Below are 21,060 nucleotides of genomic sequence, written 5' to 3'. Positions count from 1 at the left end.
TGCAAATACACAGAAACATAAAGCACACTGTTTCCTAAAGGGATGTTTTGAATACAAATGTGTGTGTACCACAGAAAACAGACAACTTCATGAAATAAAGTCCTGGTTCCTCAGCTTGCATTGTATCCAGAACAAATGTCAGTTTGTTTGCTACTCCTGAAAAAAGCGAGGAGAGGCAATGCTTTGGGAGGGAGTAAACAAGCCTACCTCCTGATGTTTAGCCTAAAACCACTGACAATAATAGGAGATGAAGCTAAGTAAGTGAAGGTACAGCTCTGCCTGTTCCCTTCCACATGTGTGACACAAACAAGCACCTGTGCACTGATTTCTACATGGAAAGCAACAGGTGTGTGTGAGCATTAAGACATTACTTGTATCCCTCCTAATTCTCTGGTGTTTCTATTCAATAATCTGTTATAGGTGATACTCTCAGGGATGAAAGCTACCGAAGGACTGGCTTAAATTGCCTGTTCCTTCAGTTGTATGGACATGAGTGCAGCGAGCCCCAAGGAGTAACTTAGGCATTTCACAGGAGGTCAAACTGCTTGCTGGACCAAAGCCTTGCACACAGGCCTGTGTGAAACACAGCATACTCATTCTCTGTATTTAGCATAAGGTCAATGAAGAGCCTGATTATTCTGGCAAAGAATACTACAACTCTCTTCTGAGCATTTATCTCCTTACTCTCTAATTCCTTTCTTATTTTGAAATTAGTAGCTATATATAGAATTTGCATGGGAGTTTTCTGACCAAACATTATTTCATCCAAAAATATCACTAAATTCATTTCATTTTTCCCATAGAAAGAATAAGTTTCAACCTAATTTTCAATTTAATATTCTAGAAATTATAATAAAATAATTATTACTCTTCTAAAAGAAAAATGGAAATGAAAAAATGAGAAGAAATGAATAAAAATAAAAAAAAAAGAAAAACAGAAACATTTTATTTCTAATTTAAGCTTACTATAGTAAAAACTATTTCAATATTGGCAGTTTTCATGATATATTTCTAAATGATTTCAACAAAATGCCATGCTTAATCTAAACTGACATTATTTTGGACTTTAATTTTGAAAAAAATGTTTGTTTTAATATTCCATATTCACTCAGAATGGAAAATGCTTTGGCATTTCAACATCTTTCAGAAAGTGGGAAAAATGAGTTCCTTCCTAAAAACAGCCATAAACCAATACACTAATTTCAAATTTAGGGAGAAGCCTCATATGGCACATCAATGAGAATAATACATTATGTGATAAATTGTTTCAGTTCACCTTTGTCTACATCAGCTGTCTTCTGACCATCACTCTTCACAGAGTACTTCTACCATTCCAGCCCTCTGAGCTGTTAAATATACTGCAAACAAGTTCCATTTCCATAGCCCACATTTCCTTTAATTATTGGGCAGTAGGCAGCCTTTACCAAGTGACAGATGTAGGGTTTGCTTGCAGGGGTTGTTGGTTTTGGCAATCTCACAATTCTTCTTATGAGGTATTTCCTTCAGAGGTGGGAAATTATTATTGTCAGCACTGAGCACTGAGGGCAGAACCTCACCTGGAACACGATGTGCAATTTTGCTTATGTATGTTTGAGACCAGCCGTACAGAAGTGGTCTAGAAAGACAGGAGAGTGAAAGCCTTATCTTACAAGAGAAGGTCATGCCTACACAGAACCACCCAGAGCTGGAAAATCCAGAAAAAATGCTTTAAAATAAACTGCCCCAGGAGAGATACTAACTTGAGTTTGGAAAAGAAGACAGCTACGTTTACAGGGTGCTGCACACAAATGAATATGCTCCACCAAAACACATAGCTTAGTGGCCTGTGAAGATGTAGCTATATTGCTGCTTCCTGGCCAGAACCAGCAGGAAGCTGGTGGGGCTAGGTCTCAGCACACTGTTCTTGGTTCAGCGATGAACTTGGCATATTAAGCTTAGCAGAGGAAAAACAGAGATATTACTGCTCCCCATGTGTACATTGTGGAGGTGAATGGTGGGACAGTGAAAGACACTGTTAGCATAAAAACGGGAGGAGTACCACTGGCTATGCATGTATTTTGACCGAAAATGAGAAGTGTTTGTAGCCCTTAGAGCAGTGAGATTCTGGAACAGCCCTGAGCTAAGGAGTAATATTAGCAGGACCTGCCTTGTATTAATTAAACTTGATAAATTTCTGAAACAAATCTGCATGATACGAGCACTTGTGATAACAGGGGCTAGACTAGGATTTGCAGGAGGTTTCCTCCTGTGCCTTAACACATTTTTAATTCATCAAGATGCACTAATTAATGAATGCCCACAGCTAGGCTGTGCACACAGCAGGACTCCCCAGTCACTGCAAGCCACACAGCAACACTGACTGCTTTCTGATCCTAGGACATGTGGCCTGCCTGACCACTTTTAAAGTGATCCACCAAAAGTTGATGTAATAAAAGAAGCTAGAGAAAGAAGAGCAGAGAATGTTTTGGTACCATAAATTCATTGGTTACATATTGTAGGGCTTTGAGGGACTTCCCTGTTCTAGATCAAGAGCAACAAACCACTCCCTAACTACAACTCTGGATATTTGTAGGTGGGAGAGGCCATTTGGAAGGCACCTATCTTATGGATGAGGGAGCAATCTGGAAGTAAATATGGTAAGATGTTGTTGATAATATGTGTAGACTGTTGTTTCATGGAAACTGTCTGCTGAAGTTATCCACTAGGAATGGTTCCAGTATTAGGAGTTTAGCTTTGAAGTTCATGCAGAGAAAGAGAAGACAGAGGTTCTAAGGTAGTTGCAGGGCACAAAAGATGAGCTTATCGTGTGAATTCAGAGTGTTCCTGCCTCCCCACTGGTTATTCTGAAGTTTTCACTACAAAGAATTCTTTTTTAATTTCCTTTTCCTCTTTATCACATGACTGACCTTTTCCTTTGGCTACTTCAGCTGTTTGTAAAGCTGACATCTGCAACCTTTTCCAGGATTGGCACAACCCATAAAATCAACTGGTATTTTCTCCTGGACTAGGTTCTAAGGTGGTATTATTACTTTTATAAGGTGCTGAAATGATATTCTTGATTGAAATTGAAATCACAGTGTGAAAAAATTGGCTACTTTATATTGCCAATTTGAAAGAAATATGAGGAATGCATAACTGAGACCCTGGACTGTTGCACTTATGTATAGGGCCAAAACTCTGTCCTCTCTGTTCAAAGAGACTGAAATCCGGTAATTTTATATCAAGCAGCACTCCTCTTAGCAGAGTTACTCTTTTTTCTTCTACAACATCCTGCATCCCTGTTATGAATCACAATTAAGGAAGAAAAATATTCTATACAAGCCAGTCATTATGTGATTTCACGTCCTACTTCTGTCAAGGGCAGTACCAGATATTTCAGAGAATGGAATGATAAAGTTTGTTGTGAAATTTTCCCTACCTAGACCTTAGATATGGTCTGATCACAGTGTCCCTAGAAACTTTTAGGTCTGGATTGCTAAGAAATCCAGAAATTCAAAAATCACTGATTTCAGCAGGAATGAAGACATCCTTTCCTGTGCTGGCAGAAAAGCCTCCTGTCTCCAGCTGCTCATCACTGTCCCCAGATGGAGCTAAGCTGCTCTCCAAACACTCCTGTGTACACTTGCTTTAGATAAAATCAGCCAGGATGGTTGAGAGCTTGTCTTTAAGCCAGTAAAACTAAGCTGGGTGACTTTGCCTGAGGGAAATTATGGAATGCTCACATGAACTGATGAGATACGGTAATCTCTAGCAGGGGAGTTACAAAAATTTGCTGGAGGACTTCTCTTCCACCAGCACACCTGCTTCTAGTAGAGGCTGTCCATAGCCTTAGATTTCTAGGTGTTTTTGTAAATAACCACTTGAATCCCCTGATCTCAATAGTCTCTCCATTTTTGTTTTTGATTTCAGACCTGTTTCTCCTGTCTTTCTAAATCTTTTCTTCCTGAGTGAATACCTTTTCCTTCTCTCCTAAACACTAACTCTTCCATAAAAGCTTAAAAAGGGGAGAAGGAAGCAATTAATATTACAAATTCAGAATCCATCTGCCAAATGTGCTGGTTTTCAGATTGTGCACTCTCTAAAGCACAGATTCTCTCCTGCTAGTGACCAGTGGTGAATACATTAGCAGCACTTAAAAAAACCCTGTCCTTCATGATAAAACAAACTCAGTTCCATCATATTCTTCCCAAGGATAGCTGATGGGTTACCAACAGCTCCTGGCTTTGCTTTTCTCCTTATCAAGAACAATTCATTTTCAAACATTGTAAATTTTCTTGTCTCCGCTGGTTCAAGGGTGTTACAAACAGGATCCACCGTCCATACTGTTGTCTTCCATACTTCTGTCATTTAGGTAGAATTGGCTACTGCCTATTTTCAATCACTTCCGTAAACTTTTCTTCTACTTTCTGTATCCTTAACTTGCGGTAAAGTTCAATTTAATCTGTCATACATGTATGTCTATGCAGGAGACATACTCTGCCATATAAACTATGCAGAATAACACCTTACACTTCAATTCTCATTTCTACTGAAAACATGAATGTCATTGCTTGTACTATGAACAACAAAATAGGGAACGGAGAAGATTCATCAAGGATTTTCAAAAACTAATCACTGGGATTTATGTGGCATAAGGCTGAATAAAGGTAAAAGATAAAATCCAGGTCTTTAAATTCTCTTCCTTAGTTACTCTTTCGGAAAAAGGGGAAATAACACAGCCATCTTTTGAGGCTTAGTCAGCTAATGTTTGTAGAGATGAGAGAGTCCAACACAGAACAGCAAACAAACAGGAAAGCTAAAAGATCTATAGTATGGTATTTCCAGATTTTCTTTAACAAGTGAATATTTTGCCTACTTGTTAGATATCTTTCATTTTTACTGCACCTGGGGAACTTTTTACCCCTACCCGTCAAAAGTAAACATTCAGTTATTGATCCAAGTACAGAAGTATCAATATTGTAAAACAGTCTGTTGGCCTAACACAGGACTTTGTGGCACTCTCTTGTTATAAAGACCTCTTATCCAGTTGAAAAGGTCACCTTACCATATCAGTTATTTTTGTTTAGAGGTATTTTAACTTTTTGCTCCTAATGGAAGCCAATTAGAATAATGAGGGCAAGAGGTTAGACATACATCTGGTCTCTCTATTTAACATAGAGGTTTATCTTTTGCACATTGCTGACAATAATTTGGAAAGGGGGGCACAACGGAAGAGAAGAACGCTTCCCCACTCTAACACTTGCATATTTTTCTGTTATGAAGATGGCAGCCTCCATTTCTCACTTGACATATGAAATAGGTCAGCCATAAAAACCTGTGTTTTTTAGCTTTGCGTTTAATTGTTGGAGCCAAGAAAAGGAGGTGAAGAAATAAGACAGATCTTACTTGGGCTGACACTGTTTAAAAACTGTGCTATGGCAGGCATGGCTCTCATTATATTTAAGTGAATTAGTCTGTTTCCTTTAAAAAAAGAAGGGGGGAAAAGGAGGAGAGATTAACAAGCCACCAAGGGCCTGCTGTAAGATTTTGACACAAAAAAAACCACCAAAACCCCCTCCTACAAGGTCATGTTAACTAGAATTCTTTAGCAAGGTATTTATTGGAACAGGAGAATGAGATAAATTCTTCAACTGATTAAACTTTGGGATTATTACTAGATATCCAGAAGTCTCTGCAACATTTGTCATCCTTTGCTGGGTGGAGAAAAGCATATGCTATGGTCCTTTGTAAGGCATGAATTGAATGGACTCAAATAACAGAATAATATTACAGATTTCTACTTATTCTCAAGACAGTTTATATAACAAGAGGTTTTATATCATAAGCTTGATCGAGAAAACTCTCAGAGAGGTGCTTACAGCAATAACTACACAAGGATTACACCTGAAAACACAAGCATGCTCATCAGTTGTTAGGGCCTTTACATATTCTTTGGAAATTTCATTTTATACGAGGAACATTGGTTGCATCATCGTGCTATCTCTTTGAGCATTACCAGTACATTTCTTTGAGTGTGTAACAGGAGTTCTGCACGCAGAACTGCCGGAGCTTGGGACGCAAAACACATCTATAAACGAAGAGGTTACATGTAGTTCGATGCATTCAACAGACTGACTACTGTGAAAGGCACAAAGTGTGATCCAATTGGTGGTCTTACAAGGAAATGGTTCTTATAACGATTAGATGTCAGGCACTGGGGGAAAGAAAGAATCTGAAACTATAATTACAAAACATTTAGTTGAAAAGCCAACACAGAAATATTACTCAAATAGCAAAAATATGTTCCCATCCCCATTACGCACTTAATGAAAAATGTCTAGCAACCTCAGCTACAACATCCTGTATTAACCACAAGGTAACAGAGAGTAGTGAGATGTTCTTATATACTGATTTTCTGCTCATCATTAAAAGATATTTTTTGAGTCTGCATTGGCATGTGAGCACAGGTATTCACACATTTCACACCTGTGGCTCCCTTTTCAAGGACTTTAAACTGTGATTAAGGTTTGGAGGTCTTTGGATAAGAGAGCTGAGCTAGCACTTCATCAGCAGAGCAGCGATTTTTTTGTTGCATTATTGAATTAAATAATTCAGACAGCACTAAAGATCTTTCTGAATATAAGCACAATGGGGTTATTTATTTATTTGAATCATTTGGGGCACAGGAGTTATTGCAATTCAATCTGTATTGAAAAGCTGGATGAGGCTTTGTTATGCCCATAGTACACTGAAAACAAAAAGGTTACATCTTCCTGACCCTTATGGTCTATTGTGTACATTTATAAAATCGGCAAAACCAAAAGGGGAAGAATTCCACAGAAAGATTATTATAGATATTTTACAATAGTGCTTGTCTCCAAATCCACATCTTTGCAAAATGTTTCCTGTTTCATAAGCAGAATCAGCTGCAAGCAGAGTCCACAAATGCATGTGTGGCAGAACTGAAGGAATAAAGCAAGCATGGTGAATTTTGAGCAAATCTGGATAATGCTTTGAGGAATTATTTGGTGTGTGGTCTGAGGCAAGAAGCCGCAGAGAGGCGGAAGTTAATCTTATGTACTCCCCAGCTGCAGATATGTCTTTTTCAGAGCAGACTGCAGCAGGAGACACAGAAGAAATGACCAAGAGACCAGATTAATACCACATGAGCCAAGTGTCAGCCTCATTATATGTGTTTTCGCTAAAGTTGAAAAGACTTTAACTTGGATGGCTGTCATTTCAAAGAGAAGTTGTGACATGTAAAAGTAACTGCAATAAATTAAACTGAAAGAATAATGCCTGTGACACCAAAGGGGAGGTACCAAGAATGAAAAAATGGTAGGAAAAGAAACAAAAAACAAACAAATAATTCCAGTAGCTTAACTCCAACACATACACAGCATTTCAGGGAAGTGAAGGCAGTCCCAAAAATGTATAATGGTGCCAAACGCTAAAAATATTAGGCAGAGATCATGCTCAAATTCCTGTAAATGAAAGGCCTAAAGGTTAAGCGAGGAAAGTGAAATGTTGTCTACGTTTTAACTATTTTAATAATCATCATGGAAATGATACAGATTCTTGACACAAAACATCCTAATGTTCAGGCCTTTTAAGTAAAATCAAGTTTGACATCTCTCGTGTTTATAATGGTCATAGAGCACAGCCAGATCTAGAGTTCAGCTTGACAGAGAGACAGAGCCAATTTGCACCTACACCCATACTGTTTGGTCAGGATGTACTTTCTGCATTATGCTATGCAAAAAATTTGTTGAATAATCTTGACAGAGTGCTTGCAAGGGAAGCTGTAGAATGCCTTTTTCTGTAGAACCATAAGTTTTTGCTGGTTAAAGGGCAAACACCTAAGTCTGTTGGAGTTAACAAGGAGCTATCTCTCCCCATAAAGAGGGCAAAACTGCCCTCACTATTCCTTATATCCAAACCTTACTGTAAAAAGAGAATTATTACCTTCCTGGTGGGCTTTTTTCTGGCACTCATCACAGTGTTACTGGCATGTTTCACAAATAATTTGTTTTCATAACACCCTTGCTAATGTAGGAAGTATTAATATCCTGATTTTATACACAGCAAGGAGCCAAAGAGAGATTAGAGTCAAATACATTTATAAATTTTGGGGTACAGTGGATAACAAACATATATAGGACCTGATATTTCACAATACCTAATACTTTATGGCACTTCATATACTCAAAGTTTAGTTCCCACAGACTATCCTTGTGCCAAATTGTTCAGTCTTCTTCCCTCTCCCTCTGAAGTAGGCAGATTCTTCCTCTGTGTTGCTAGACCATCAGCAGGAGGAGCACTGAGGACACAAAAAAGCTTGCCCCCCAATCCTTTTACGCTCTGGGTATCTTCTTCACAGCTTATCTGTGATGAAGGACATGACCATTTATTTCTCCACATTCCCAGGTTATTTATTATTCCAGCCCTTATGCATTTCAGCCTGTTTTGATCAAAAATTCCATCATAGTCTTTCAGAGCCTTTTTAAAGTTTAATTAAAAAATGCTTCTACAAAAAAATGCCAGTGTTGGACCTTTTCTTTCCCAACCCATTTAGTTGCAACCTTGAAGCAGTAGCTGTTCTGTAGGGTATAGCATTTAGCTAAAATGCATTTCCTCATCCAAAGCACTATAGTAAAGTATTTTACACACTGCATTTACTAATAGTAATCTTTGTGTCTTCCATACAGTGATCTTAAAATGTTTTTAGTAATGTCAGTGGGTTCAGTTCTTGTAGTTGCTTAATACACAATTATTACCAGCCTCGAAGCAAATGACAATCAGTGTTCTTGATTGGTGTATGTCATATGGGGGAAGAAAGTACCAAAGTACCACCACAGGTTAATATACAACTCTTACATAGTCTAAATGCCACAGGATGTATAGGACTGGGTTCTGATTCCCACTCCTCCGAACATTTGGGCACAGGAAACTCTGAGAGAAATGTCCCATTTCTCTACATAATGCCCAGAGCAGAGATTTTTGTCTGTATTCTCCCCCTGACACCATCCTACAGTATTTCCACAGTATATTGCCAATAGGAAACATCATCGTTGCCAGGATAGATAGACTGCCAGTCTGCATGATCTCAGCATCACCCTCCATCTTCCTTGGCCTAGGAGCAGGGCTACCCACAAAGCAAAACCCAGAGGAAGTAGCAAAACTGCTTGAATTCAACCCACTTCTGGGGCTCAGAAAGGGCATCATTTGCACCTCCCACTGCTAACTTCAGTAAATCCGGGTTTGGCTGCTTAAGTGGTTTAAACCATGCATTGCCCCAAGAAGTGAGTAATTGCTTGTGTGGACTCATGGCTCTATGGAAGCAGAGGTGATGCTTTTCTGTGAATCAGTCTAAGAGAGAGACTTGAACAGGAAATATTACTGTTCACAATATTCAGCATACTTCCAAAATATGTGCTTTTATGCAGTGTCTTCACCTATAAGCAAAAAAAGCTGAAACAATTTATCATTTCCTTCCATATCTTATATGCTACTCATTGCCAAACTACTTCTGTGAAAACCCATGTAAACTGACAGTTTAAAGAGCTTGCAATGGTTTTCATGCCTGGTTGCACCTCAGAACATCCAGTGAAACTCAGCTCGTGCTAACTTTGTGCTCCAATTTACACACAGTTGTGTCTTAGCCCAGTCCCTGGCCAAATAGTCTACTGTGACCCAGATTCTCCAGTAAGGTAGCACCAAAACCACACATGCATCTCTTGAGTAAGGAAGCTACCTTTTCAGCATATAAACAGCCAGCTGAGCATCCAGACCTAGACCTTGAAGCAGAGTAGCAAAAAGTGGCCATAGCTCAGCTTAGCTCTGCTGCTTCTTTTCATATTACTGTCAGTTTTGCAGCCCTGGATTCTCAGTGAGTACACAATATAATTAATTTCTGTATCATAATTATAAGCATTTAATACATTCTGTTAACGCATTAACGCATTCTGACAAAGGAAAGGTGTCCCGTTATCAGAACGTGAGCCATGTGCACCATTCTGTTTTCCCTAAGACACAGGAGAAAAATGCAGTGAAAATAGATGAGGATGAACTTCAGGGGAAGGTTTTTGTTACTTTTCTCACTTCCAAAAGACAGGTGCCACAAGTACCACAATACGGATGAGAGAGGTACTGCCAGATCAACATGATTTACAGTTTTAATGTTTACCTCCATGGAAGCCATGGTGGGGGAGAATAAGTATCTGGGAAATACACAGGGAGCAAATTTTGTTTTGTCAAAGTCTTGTTTCAGTGAACATTAGGAGCTTTGACAGCATGATCTAAAATTCTCACATAATCACTTAATCATCTTAGTAGCCCTCCGCTGGACTCGCTCCAGTAGCTCCATGTCTCTCTTGCACTGGGGAGCCCAGAACTGGACACAGTACTCCAGATGCAGCCTCACCAGGGCTGAGTAGAGGGGAATGTTTTGCAAAAACATATGAAAATGAGGCACTAAAACTGCAGTCTTATGAAATCCACTTCATATTAAAGTAATGAAGCCATCCTGTATTCTATTCTAGAGCGTATATTCCCTCTCTCACTATAATAACAAACAATTTTTGAATATACGAGCTTGTAACTATATAACTGCTTCAAATCTTAAAGATAAGCTTACAAAATATGACATATTTGATAACAATAACTATCAATCATAAAAAATACCCTATTCCACCCCCAAATGATTAAAACATTTAGAAGTCTGGGTTATCTTGATGTGCTTCAGGTGTAGGGTTTTTCTTTTTTTTTTTCCATAACAGATTTACCAGATAGTATTAGCACAGTGAAAAAAAAAAAAAATGTGCTTGTCGCTGCTTTACGTAGCTTATCACTTCCAAAGGCAAGTGTGCCCACCTTTCAGCTTGCAAGTAGTCAGCACCGACTTTGACAAGAGGAACAAAGCAAGTTATTAAGTCTCTTGGAGAGCAAGATAAACCAAAGAGGAGACTCACAGAACATGGTCTGAGAACTCTCTATAGAACGGGGTCAGACAAGCTACAAGGAAGCTGGGACGGGGGGACATGGACGACTTCCTATCCCAACACCGATTACATACTTCTAGGCAAAATTGATATGTACCTTAATGAGTCTGTGGCTTCATAGATTCAGGCTGTGACCAAACTGAGGATACAGTCAGATGAGACAGAATAATTCAATGTCACTAGCAGTTCACTGCTGCCAAAATGGGTAGGCCATGCTTCCCCTCTCACCACTTCCCTCCCACTTGTGACACATGCTGCCCCTATTTCTTTCTTGTCATCCTTTCTAGTGTTGCTCTGGCACTCGTCACACTTCCCGTCCCCTTCCTCTAATGCGGTATCACTCCTTCATTCCCAGCCCCTGCTTAGCACCATGCCTTAATTCCAATTAAGCAACATCCTGAATGCTTCCAAAATGCTTCAGCAGCCTTTCCCCAACTCCCACTTACACTGACTACAGCTGCACAGATGTGCAGTAGGAACCTAAAAGAAAGCTTATATTTCCTTTATTTCTATGCTATCTTTTGAACCTCTAATATCAGTAGCAGAAGGAGGAAGAGCAACTGGACTCCTTGGGCCCCCCATTTTCACCTCTGCTCCCCATGTAGAAGGAGTCGGGAACTGCAAAACCAAGCAAGTCTATTGTCCTTCACATATGTTTTTAACCATGAAAGAAGTAGGCACCATATTGCTTTACTAAATCAAGGTTTATGAAAGATCTGATCTTTGTTTTTATATAAAATTCATGAGCATTCATGATTCTAGTATCCGTAGCCTTTTCCTCTCTTGCACAACATCAGAAACTGTGGAAGGGGGGAGGGAGAAAAGGAATGAAACTTTTTGCTCTAAGTTTCAACATTTCCTTTTTCTTGAAAGTCAGCCTCAATGAGTGTGAAAATTCCTCTTTAACTGTAGAAGATATACACTACTGACAGATTATTTAGAGGTAAATGTGAAAGGGGACAGGCTAATAATTCTTTAGGCTAACTATAAAATAGGAGAATGCTTTACAGCTGACACTGTGAGTATATCAACCCAGTAATTGGATGCACGTGTTAGTAGCAGTAAAAAGGCACTGTCCAGTTGTCCACCTTACATGGGAATCTACTTTGAGTGTATTCTATGATTTACTGTTGCAATTAGAACTGAATGTTCAAAGAAAGAACACAAGTGACCTAATTTAAAAGCAAAGAGTGCCTTTAAAGCCATTATTTAGCGTGTGACCTGGCTCACTCGTAACCATTTCTTTCCCCTGCAACTTCCCTTTGTTGCACTGTACTCATGAAGTAGCACGATCAGTTTTAATAATCCATTCAGCTAATGAATTCAGTTTTAATAACCATCCAATGATTAAAGAGCAAGTCACTTCCTCCTCAGCCCTCCCCTTGAAGATTTTGATTTTCTTCATAAACACAGAGAGCTTTCCCAGGCTGACTTTTTCAAAATGTCATCTAACAGTGTTTCCTGCCTCATTTTTACTATGTTGTAACTAACAGAGATGTTTTACAACAAGTTGGCACTTGCAACAAAAGCAATACATACTGTTAATAAAGGATCTTTCCAGTTCACAGAACTAATGGTCCTAAGTACCATCAACTACTTTTTTGTGTTCAAAGCAGCTGAAGAATGAAAGGTTGTCAGATATTAAAATATTGCATCAAAATAAGTTGTTGAAGCAAAAGAGGGAAAATCTGTTTGGTAAGTGCATATAGTTGGACTAGTGGTACTAGTATACATACCAGTCAAGAAACGTTCATGTGCTCACGTTACTAAATGCATCCTCCATCTCTGATCTGATAATTTGGCTTTCTTAGCCTGAAGCAAGCAAAGCTTACTTTTCCATGCAGTCTTATCAAGCTGACACTGGTTGTTAATGCTGATAAATGTTGGAACTATCTCTTTGTAGTTGTGCTGTTTAAAGTGGCAAAGAGATCACTAGAAGATAAAACCTAGAATATTAGGATAAAGTATTTCAGTTTCTTGTGGCAGCTGTAAGAAATGGTCGCAAGTGTTCAATATATGCAAAGGCAGCAAGTATGCAGTATGTGCAAACTGCAATTTCAACTCAGTGCTATTTTGGGGAGGAAAGGACTGTAATAGCTTGATTCACAAAGCTCTTCAGAAAACTGAGAAAACAGACTAACAAAAACTGTCCATAAAGAGAGCATTATAACAAATCCCATGTTGACTGAATTGTTTCTCTGCTTTGTTGACACTATTTCTATCATCCCAAGTATTAAGTTTATGAATAAAAATACATTATTGTTTACAAAGATGTTTTTCCTATTAAGAACCCTCCTTGCGTGGTCGTATCATTCACTCAGAGAAGGAGTCAGGAATCCTCCATGAGAGGGGATGTTGTGCTATTCATACAGGTGCCTGCTGTTTTTAGCTTGAGACACGCAAGTTAACAAGATTTGCTCATAGCAGGGCTTTTCCTTTTCCAAAATGAAAGGCTCTGTTGAAGAAATGAGAACTCCCCTATTGCAGAATCTGATCTAATTCCCATTTGAAGTGAAAAGGCCCCTATTCACACACACAGCTCCAAGACATCTGAAAGTCATCTTAAAGTACCTTATTTCAAAACAGAGGATCTTATCCTACAACTGAATGCATCCAAGATGTTTCAAAACCGTAAGCACATTGTGCAGCGCTCACTCAGCTATCGCCAGCTTCGATGGCAGCCTTGACCAAGCCAATACCTGAGAATCATCCTGGTGTAACAGCAGCACGGCATCCACAAGCTTGTATGCCACTCGGTCTTGTTCTTCTGAGGTTTTAAGAAGAACAAACCTTCAAATGTCCCTAACTTTCTTTTTTGCAAGTGGTTATAAGTTAGATTTATGAAGACAAAAAGACTTCTTACAGCTGTGTATTTTAAACAGATTTATGACAAGGCTACAGTATCAGCACACAGGGTCCGTGAGGCAGGAATGCAGTAAGGGTAACAGGAGAGTGTCATGTAGACATTAAATAGTACAATTCTTTCCACGTTCATAAATCCCATGTGCCTGAGGTGTACACTGCTGGTTATAAATTATGTAACTGAGTTCTGGAGAAAAAAAACAAAACCCCAAGACTAAAAGTGAGAAACCATCTACATAAGAACATATACACTTCCTATTAAACCCCCAAGATTCAAATTACTTCACTGGAACAGTGTTATTTCCTATTTAAGTCTTTTTAATTGGTAACAAATTATAACAGATTGCTATAGAGAGTAAAACAGTGAAACACATATGCCTAGTAAGCAGTCTTTAGAAAAATGTGAAGACAAGTCTCATAGTAATTTACAAACACCAGCTCTTGAAGAGTTGATAACCCCAAAGAGCCAATTGAAAAAGAGTTCAAGAGCAAGAGAACCTATTTTACCAAATATTCCAATCTATTTGAATCTGTGTATCTGAGGTTAACATAGCTATCAAGCTTTATGATTTTATTACACCCGAGAACATTGTTTATAGGTATGAAGTCAGTCCCAGGAAATAACTTCTGAATAGGTGAGAACTGTGATAAGGAGACAGTTAAATCTATACGCTAATGATGCAGACTGTTTGTGACTTGGGACTTTGCTTATGTTCAAAAACTGAGTATCAAACTGCTCATACTTAATCAGGACACTGCCTTTTAATGCTATTTTATGTATACAAACCAACATGCAAACGTATTTACATGTAATGTATATATGCGCACACTTAAAACCCTCAATAGTACTATTTGTTGTTTCTAGCAATTAGAGCAATTAGAATCGTTTGGGCTTCGGAATTTAGACTAGAAACTTTCTTGCTATGATTCACTGTGTTGCTAATCTGATCCCACACTCACTAAAGCAAAACCAAGGACTACCAGGGGCTTCAGCAGATTCTAAAGCTGTATATTAAAGATATTTGTGTACTCAGGGGAAAAGCCTGGAATAGGTTAGCTTGTGAAGAGTAGCTAATTATTTCATGCTAGCTACCCCAGTGAACACTCTTATTCTGCATTGACAGTACCTTTGTACTGTTTGGATTAATCCACTCTGGATGTTCTGAAAGCCAATTAATAGCCTCTTGGCTGGTGTAAGCCCCTGCAGCTTTGCTGGACCTAAATGAGCTCATACAGCTGAGGATCCAGCCCCTTCTTGTCCACCTACTTTTAGCAGAGGTGACACCAGACAGTGGCTGTGCCGCCATCTACTGTGGGTTTTGCATAGCACTGCAAGCAGAGCTTGGTCCAAAGCCTGTAAGAATCACCCCATTAATTCTTCCCACTAACATCCAGTCTCATATTGACATAGACTCCACGCCATAAAGAGGTACCTAATTAATGGCCTGATCCTGCAATCCTTGCTCAGGCAGAACTCCTGCTACAGACTGCAGGTTAGGTGCTGTTAATTAAGCATTACGTATTGTATCACCATTTCTCTTCTGTAACTATATTTAAAGTCCATGTACTCATAGCACTGTTAACGGTTGCCTTACAATTCAACTACAAATGTATGTTGACAGAATAACTCTCAAAAATAAGTTCAAGTTGTTGTGAACCAGCTTATCATATATCACATAGCCCAAACCATACTGTCCATTAAACCCAAAGAGACTCACTAACTTCAGAAAAGTTTTCTGGGTGCAAGTAAGGTCAGAATCTGCACGCATGCAGTTTTTTCTCCATTTTTGCATACGGTGAAAGCTCCTCTTGGTCATCTCAAATGTCAAGTTATAGCTAATGCTTTTATAATTAATCTTTGGAGGTTTTTTGGTTTTGTTTTTCCCTGTAAGTACTTGAGTCACCAGAAAGCAGTACAGCTGTCCTTCTTCACATATACAAATGGACCTATCAAGAACGGGGGCAAGGGACTTCACAGCTTTGGTGCTGAGGTACGAGCTAATACTGAGTGGTTGCATTTCAAGGACAAAACTCTGTATGTAAGGAATAATAAAACAAAACCTAAACTGTCTAGCATACATCTAGTGACAGATGCTCTCCAGCTCTACTAAATGATGCAAGTTCCCCAGCGTTCTGACAGGATGGTCAGAAGCCACCTCTGCTCCCCTTATCCTATAGGTAGAGAAAGGCTGATGTAATAGTTCCATGCAATCAAGTTGGAAAACATCTGCCAAAGTAAACTTTTATTTAGTGCACGCTATACAATATTTACAGAGCAAATCTATGAATGCTGCATGAGCCATTTTAAAGGCTAGGGACTAAATTGTGTTTTCTGAATGTTTATTCTGTCTTTCTCCAACTGTTCCCCTTACTTGACAGTGCTTAACTGGCAGCCAGCCATGAAAGCTGTTGTCTGATTACACAACATATCATGATCTTACAGCCTTACAGATAAGGTTTTACTGCAGCATAAATGTATTTTAAACATTATCATATGAGAAAAGAAAATTAATCCCTATATTAGAATATTTCAAACAAAGTCTTATGTGTCAATAGTCATTATTATGTGTTTAGAAAAGTGTGGTTTTGAAAGAGGAACTTATATTAGAGATTAAATAGTCTTTAATGTTAAAGAGGCTACAATTTAGTGGGCTGGCTGGCTAACCCTTTATGCATGGCAGAAATTTGTTCGCATGTAATTACACATTTTAGAATATCTTAATGATACCACATATTTGCATGGAATCAGTCTAGCTGGGGATTATGGCAGCATTCTGATCAAAGAGCTACATGTGAAGTTACCAAAAGCATAGATTTTTCGAATCACTTGCAACATTTTGACACAGACACCCTTGAAATTAAGAGGCAGTAACAGCACTCAAATGGTCTCAGCCTATGTGCTTTTATAGAGAACACAATTCACACCACAAATTATAATGAATATTAAAGAAGAACATATAACTGTTTGACCTTTCTTCTGCTAGCAAAGTCCTAATTGTTTGCATTTTAAAGATGTTATACACTGTGCCTGATTTAGTGATGTAGTGATCAGTAGATACTCTGCAGATGTGAAAATAACCATGACATCGTCAAGAACGCCAATTCTCTTTCTGATGCACTGACTAGAAAACTAGGAGAAGGAACCATATCCTATAGTTAGGGGGAGTTGTTCTTGAGTGCGGACTGACAGATTGGGCCTTGAAAGATGTATATGTGCATCTCAGTTTATTCCACCTCCTCATGGCAAGATCCTGCAGGAACTCATGCTTGTATGCAGCTTTACTTACTGAACCATTCTACTGGCTAAGTGGCGCTGCTCAGATGAGTAGTTACTTATCTGGATACCCTGTTGTAGGATCGGCCCCTTATATCCTTTTCTGCAGCAATATTGTGAACTGAATGGCTTGCTGTTTTCAGAGATCATACAGAGCTTTCAGAATCCCATTTTAGGGGAATCACACTATCCTGCTCTATAAACAAAAGTAATGCAAGACATACAGTGCAAAGACCTAGTTAAACACAAATTCATCAAAACGAAGCCTTCATCATAGCTCTGTTTTTCAAGAAAATGGCTTTCTATGAAATATAAAAGCAAGGTGGTAAGATTCAGCTGCTTTGACATCTAAAGCCTTTATAAACATTAAGTGCATGATAAAGTATGAAGTTGCAAGGTGGAGCAAGTGAAATAGTGACATACGATACAGCAGCCCTCTCCTCCCTGTTTGTTAAGTGTGTATTATGGGTGTTTAATAGAAATACAGGGGAATTAACGGTAATGTTTATCATACAGCATGGCAACCTGGTAAAGTATTCCATACTTTACACATCAGCTAGTAAGGGGGGGGTACTTACATCTCTTTAATTTAACAGCAGATTTATCCCTAGGTTTATCTGGATTTACAAAAAACAACCCAAGAACCAACAGAGCTGTTCTCCACCAGTGAAACAAGTAAGAAAGCTTACTCAAACACTTGCAGAACAGAGCTTACTTTTCCACCATGCTGCTATAGCGGGATGCAGTCACTTAAGAGTTACAATGCAATATATCGTGATTTACTACAGTTACTTCAATTTGAGATTGCACAGGCAAGAAAACCAAATACAGGTTACATTTCTAGCACTGACAGCCAAAAATACATTACCAGAAGCCTACTATTACTAGAAGCCTAATTAGTAGTACAAAAAAAGCTCGAAACTACAGCCATGGAAACGGCCTTATGACTTTTACTTTGAAATTATTTCTTAAAAAAAAAAAAAAAAAAAAAGACAATGAAATGTGTGTGAGGTCTGCGCGAATCCAGCCCCAGATGTTTACAATGGAGTGAGTAGTAGTATAGCGGCGCTGCAACCCGAGAGCTCCGCGGCGGCGGGGCGCAGCACATACGCCCGGGACGCGGCAGGCACGAGCATCGCGTTACCGCGCACCGGCTCCCAGCGCCCGCCGGCGCCCGCGGCCGCGCCCGCGGGAACCCCACGGCGCACATCAAGCCCGGGAGCAAGCCCGGCGCAAAGCGAAGCGCGCTTTTCTAGGGCTCGGGGAGGAGGGAGCGCAGAGCTGCTCAGAGAGAAGAGCGTGTGCGTGGGGGAAGCCGATGCATTGTTTTAATATAGCGTTCTCATCAAGGCACTTTAATGACAGGGGATAATTATTTTCAGATTCGGGAGACAATGCCCCCCCCCCCCCACACACACACGCTCCGCGCCACATCCTTACAAATCTTTCTAATCCGCTTTTCTGCCAGGCAAAGAAACAAACCGTGCTCGGCGAAGCCATTTGCAAAACAAATATACGCGGAGCGATGTGCAGATGCGGGGAGCCGCGTCAGAGAGGACCCCCCCCCCCCCCCCCCCGCCTGCTGCCCTCTGCCGCTGCCCGGCGCGGGGCTCGGGCGGCGGCGGGGGCTCGGGCTGCGGCGCGGCGGCAGAGCCGTACTTACTGAAGGGGCAGTTCTCCTTCTTGGTGCCGCTGACCTTGCCGTTCTTCTCGATCTTGAGAAAGTACTTGTTGTAAGAGTAGAGCTTCCTCTTGCGCACGTCTCCTTGGAGGTGATTGTAGCTCCGCACGTGTCTCCCCGCACTGGAAGGAGAGGAGAAGGACGAGGGGAAGGAGGAGGAGGATGAAGAAGAAGAGTTGGTGGCCTCCGGGGACAGCATGTCCTGGCCGAGGTCATGGCAGGTGACAGGCACAGAAGACACCAAGAAGAGCAGCAGCAAGCAGCAACAAGGCAGGTGGGAAAAGGCTGAGGCACCATTTGTCAGTATCCATTTGCACATTGTACTGAAACTCTGGGCGCTGGAAAATGTCTTATCAAAAGAAACATACTGGAAGGGTAAAACCTGGTAAAAGGCAAGTGGAGAGCCGGTGGTTGCTGCTTCTGGTTAGATCCCTCTGAGCTCTGATCTGGCCTGAAGTAAGTGCACCAACATCCATAACTCAGGGGACAAATCGCCTCAGAAGTTGCTGCCTTTTAATCCTGCGAGTCCTCCCTCAGAAAAAAGAGCTGTTGGTTTTTTTGGGGGGGTTGCTGTGGTTAATCCTCTTTCCTTTTTCTCTTCCCCACCCCACCCCCCCTACATACACACACACTCCCCAACCTGGTTTGAGACTTCCCAGTAGTTATTTTGTTCTCTTCCTCACTCCTTTCTTCACCATCTTAGATGCAGAAAGGTCTGAAAAATAGATGACAGCAAAGTGAACAACAATAACAACAACAACAATGACCAGCAGAAAGGGGTGCTGTAAGGGATTTTTCACACGCACCCCTTTACACACACATATGCACTCACACTTTGTGGCTTTGCACCTTCTTCTGATCCCCACCCCCTTGCTTTTTTGCAAATCCCAAACCAGTTGCACAACTCGTCCTTTCTCACTGACAACCCCAGAGGAGGCAGTTTCTTTGTTTTGCTTTGAATTCTCCAGAACAGTATTAAAAAAAAAAAGAAAAAATCCAGAGAGCGAGAGAGGAGAAAGAAAGAAAGAGAGAGAGAGGGGAAAAATCCCAACTTGTCTCCCCCCCTTCCTTTCCTCTCCCTCCCCCTTGGTTGTAAACAGGTTGGAAGCTGTAGCCTAAATGTCAGCGATTACAAGTCAGAGGTGGGATGTGCCTCTGGTGGTCAACCCTTATTTGCAGGGGGTCAAGCAGCGGTGGGACATCTGAAACCCTTTTGCAGTTGGCGTGAGCAAATGCCTGCTGCGGAGGGAGCCCCAGGAGCTGCCCTGGCTTCCTCCCGGGCGGCGGCGGCGGCGGCGGCGGCGGCGGCGGCAGCAGCAGCAGCAGCAGCAGCAGCAGCAGCAGCAGCCGCCGCCTTCAGCTCGCTGCTAATTGCTCCTAAAACGTCCTTCTCCTCTGAGCGCTGGCCACCAGCATGGCTTGGAGACTCATGCTTTACTAATTTCCCTGTCTTCCCGGCTGAACCAATCCCCTCTAGGGAGGCCTTGCGCGCACACACACACACACACACACACACACACACCCCCCGCCAAAGAAACTTGTTTTCTAGCGCAGGATTTTATTTTATTTTTTTGGCAGTGAAGTGCTTGAGAAAGCCACCTGGAGCTTGTTGCCTGCTAGACCTCCCCCTCCCCCCTGCTGGAGGAGGGGTTGGGTGGAGAGGTTGGAAAGAAGTATATACTACAGGCAGACCCTGGAAAAGCAGATTATATGCTGGTCAGAGAGAGTAAAAAGGGAACAGACATAATTAGCTCCTTTTCCTTCTTCTTTGCCAGCTTCCATGGAGGTCTTTCTCCCTCCTTTAATGAATCACTGATTTCCCGCTTCCGTTGCTGAAATAAAAAGTTCACACTTTAGCCTGCTCTTCCTTTTAAGCCTCTCAAGATTTATTGTGTCTCTTTCCCCACCCTCACCCTCCTTGTCTCGAATGAAATCAGGGCCCTAAATGACCATTTTCTAATTGCTAACATGAGTCATTTACTGAATCAGCATCTGACTTCAAAGCAAAGGGGGCTTTATTAGGATTGCAAAGGTTTCCCCATAAAATCTGTCTGAATGTTTTGCTGTCTTTTTTTTTAACTAATGCAGTTTCCTTTGCCAGAAAGAAACAAATCTTCTATTTTCAAGGCTATTTTAAAACGATTTTTCAAGCTATTATTTTTGTGGAGGGGGATATGTTGTTGGTTTTTCCTTTGATTCCATCTCGCCTATTAGATCTGTCATTTCACATACTGAATGTTACGACAGATTCATATTTCCATCCC

General features: G+C 40.6%; 1 protein-coding gene across 1 annotated transcript in view; it reads right to left on the bottom strand.

Annotated features, from left to right (window-relative positions):
* The window catches only part of FGF10 (fibroblast growth factor 10), a 61,998-nt gene extending 42,795 nt beyond the window's left edge, over positions 1 to 19,203 (bottom strand). The window contains exon 1 of the mRNA XM_013961023.2: positions 18,779 to 19,203. Coding sequence (XP_013816477.1) covers positions 18,779 to 19,115 — 337 coding nt within the window. The 5' untranslated portion in view covers positions 19,116 to 19,203. The remainder of the gene's footprint in view (positions 1 to 18,778) is intronic.
* Between the last annotated feature and the right edge of the window lie 1,857 nt (positions 19,204 to 21,060).

This window comes from Apteryx mantelli, chromosome Z (genome assembly GCF_036417845.1).
Source record: "Apteryx mantelli isolate bAptMan1 chromosome Z, bAptMan1.hap1, whole genome shotgun sequence".
Lineage (NCBI taxonomy): Eukaryota > Metazoa > Chordata > Aves > Apterygiformes > Apterygidae > Apteryx > Apteryx mantelli.
Note: the sequence above shows the minus strand (reverse complement) of the source record. Positions and strands in the feature narration are given on the sequence as shown.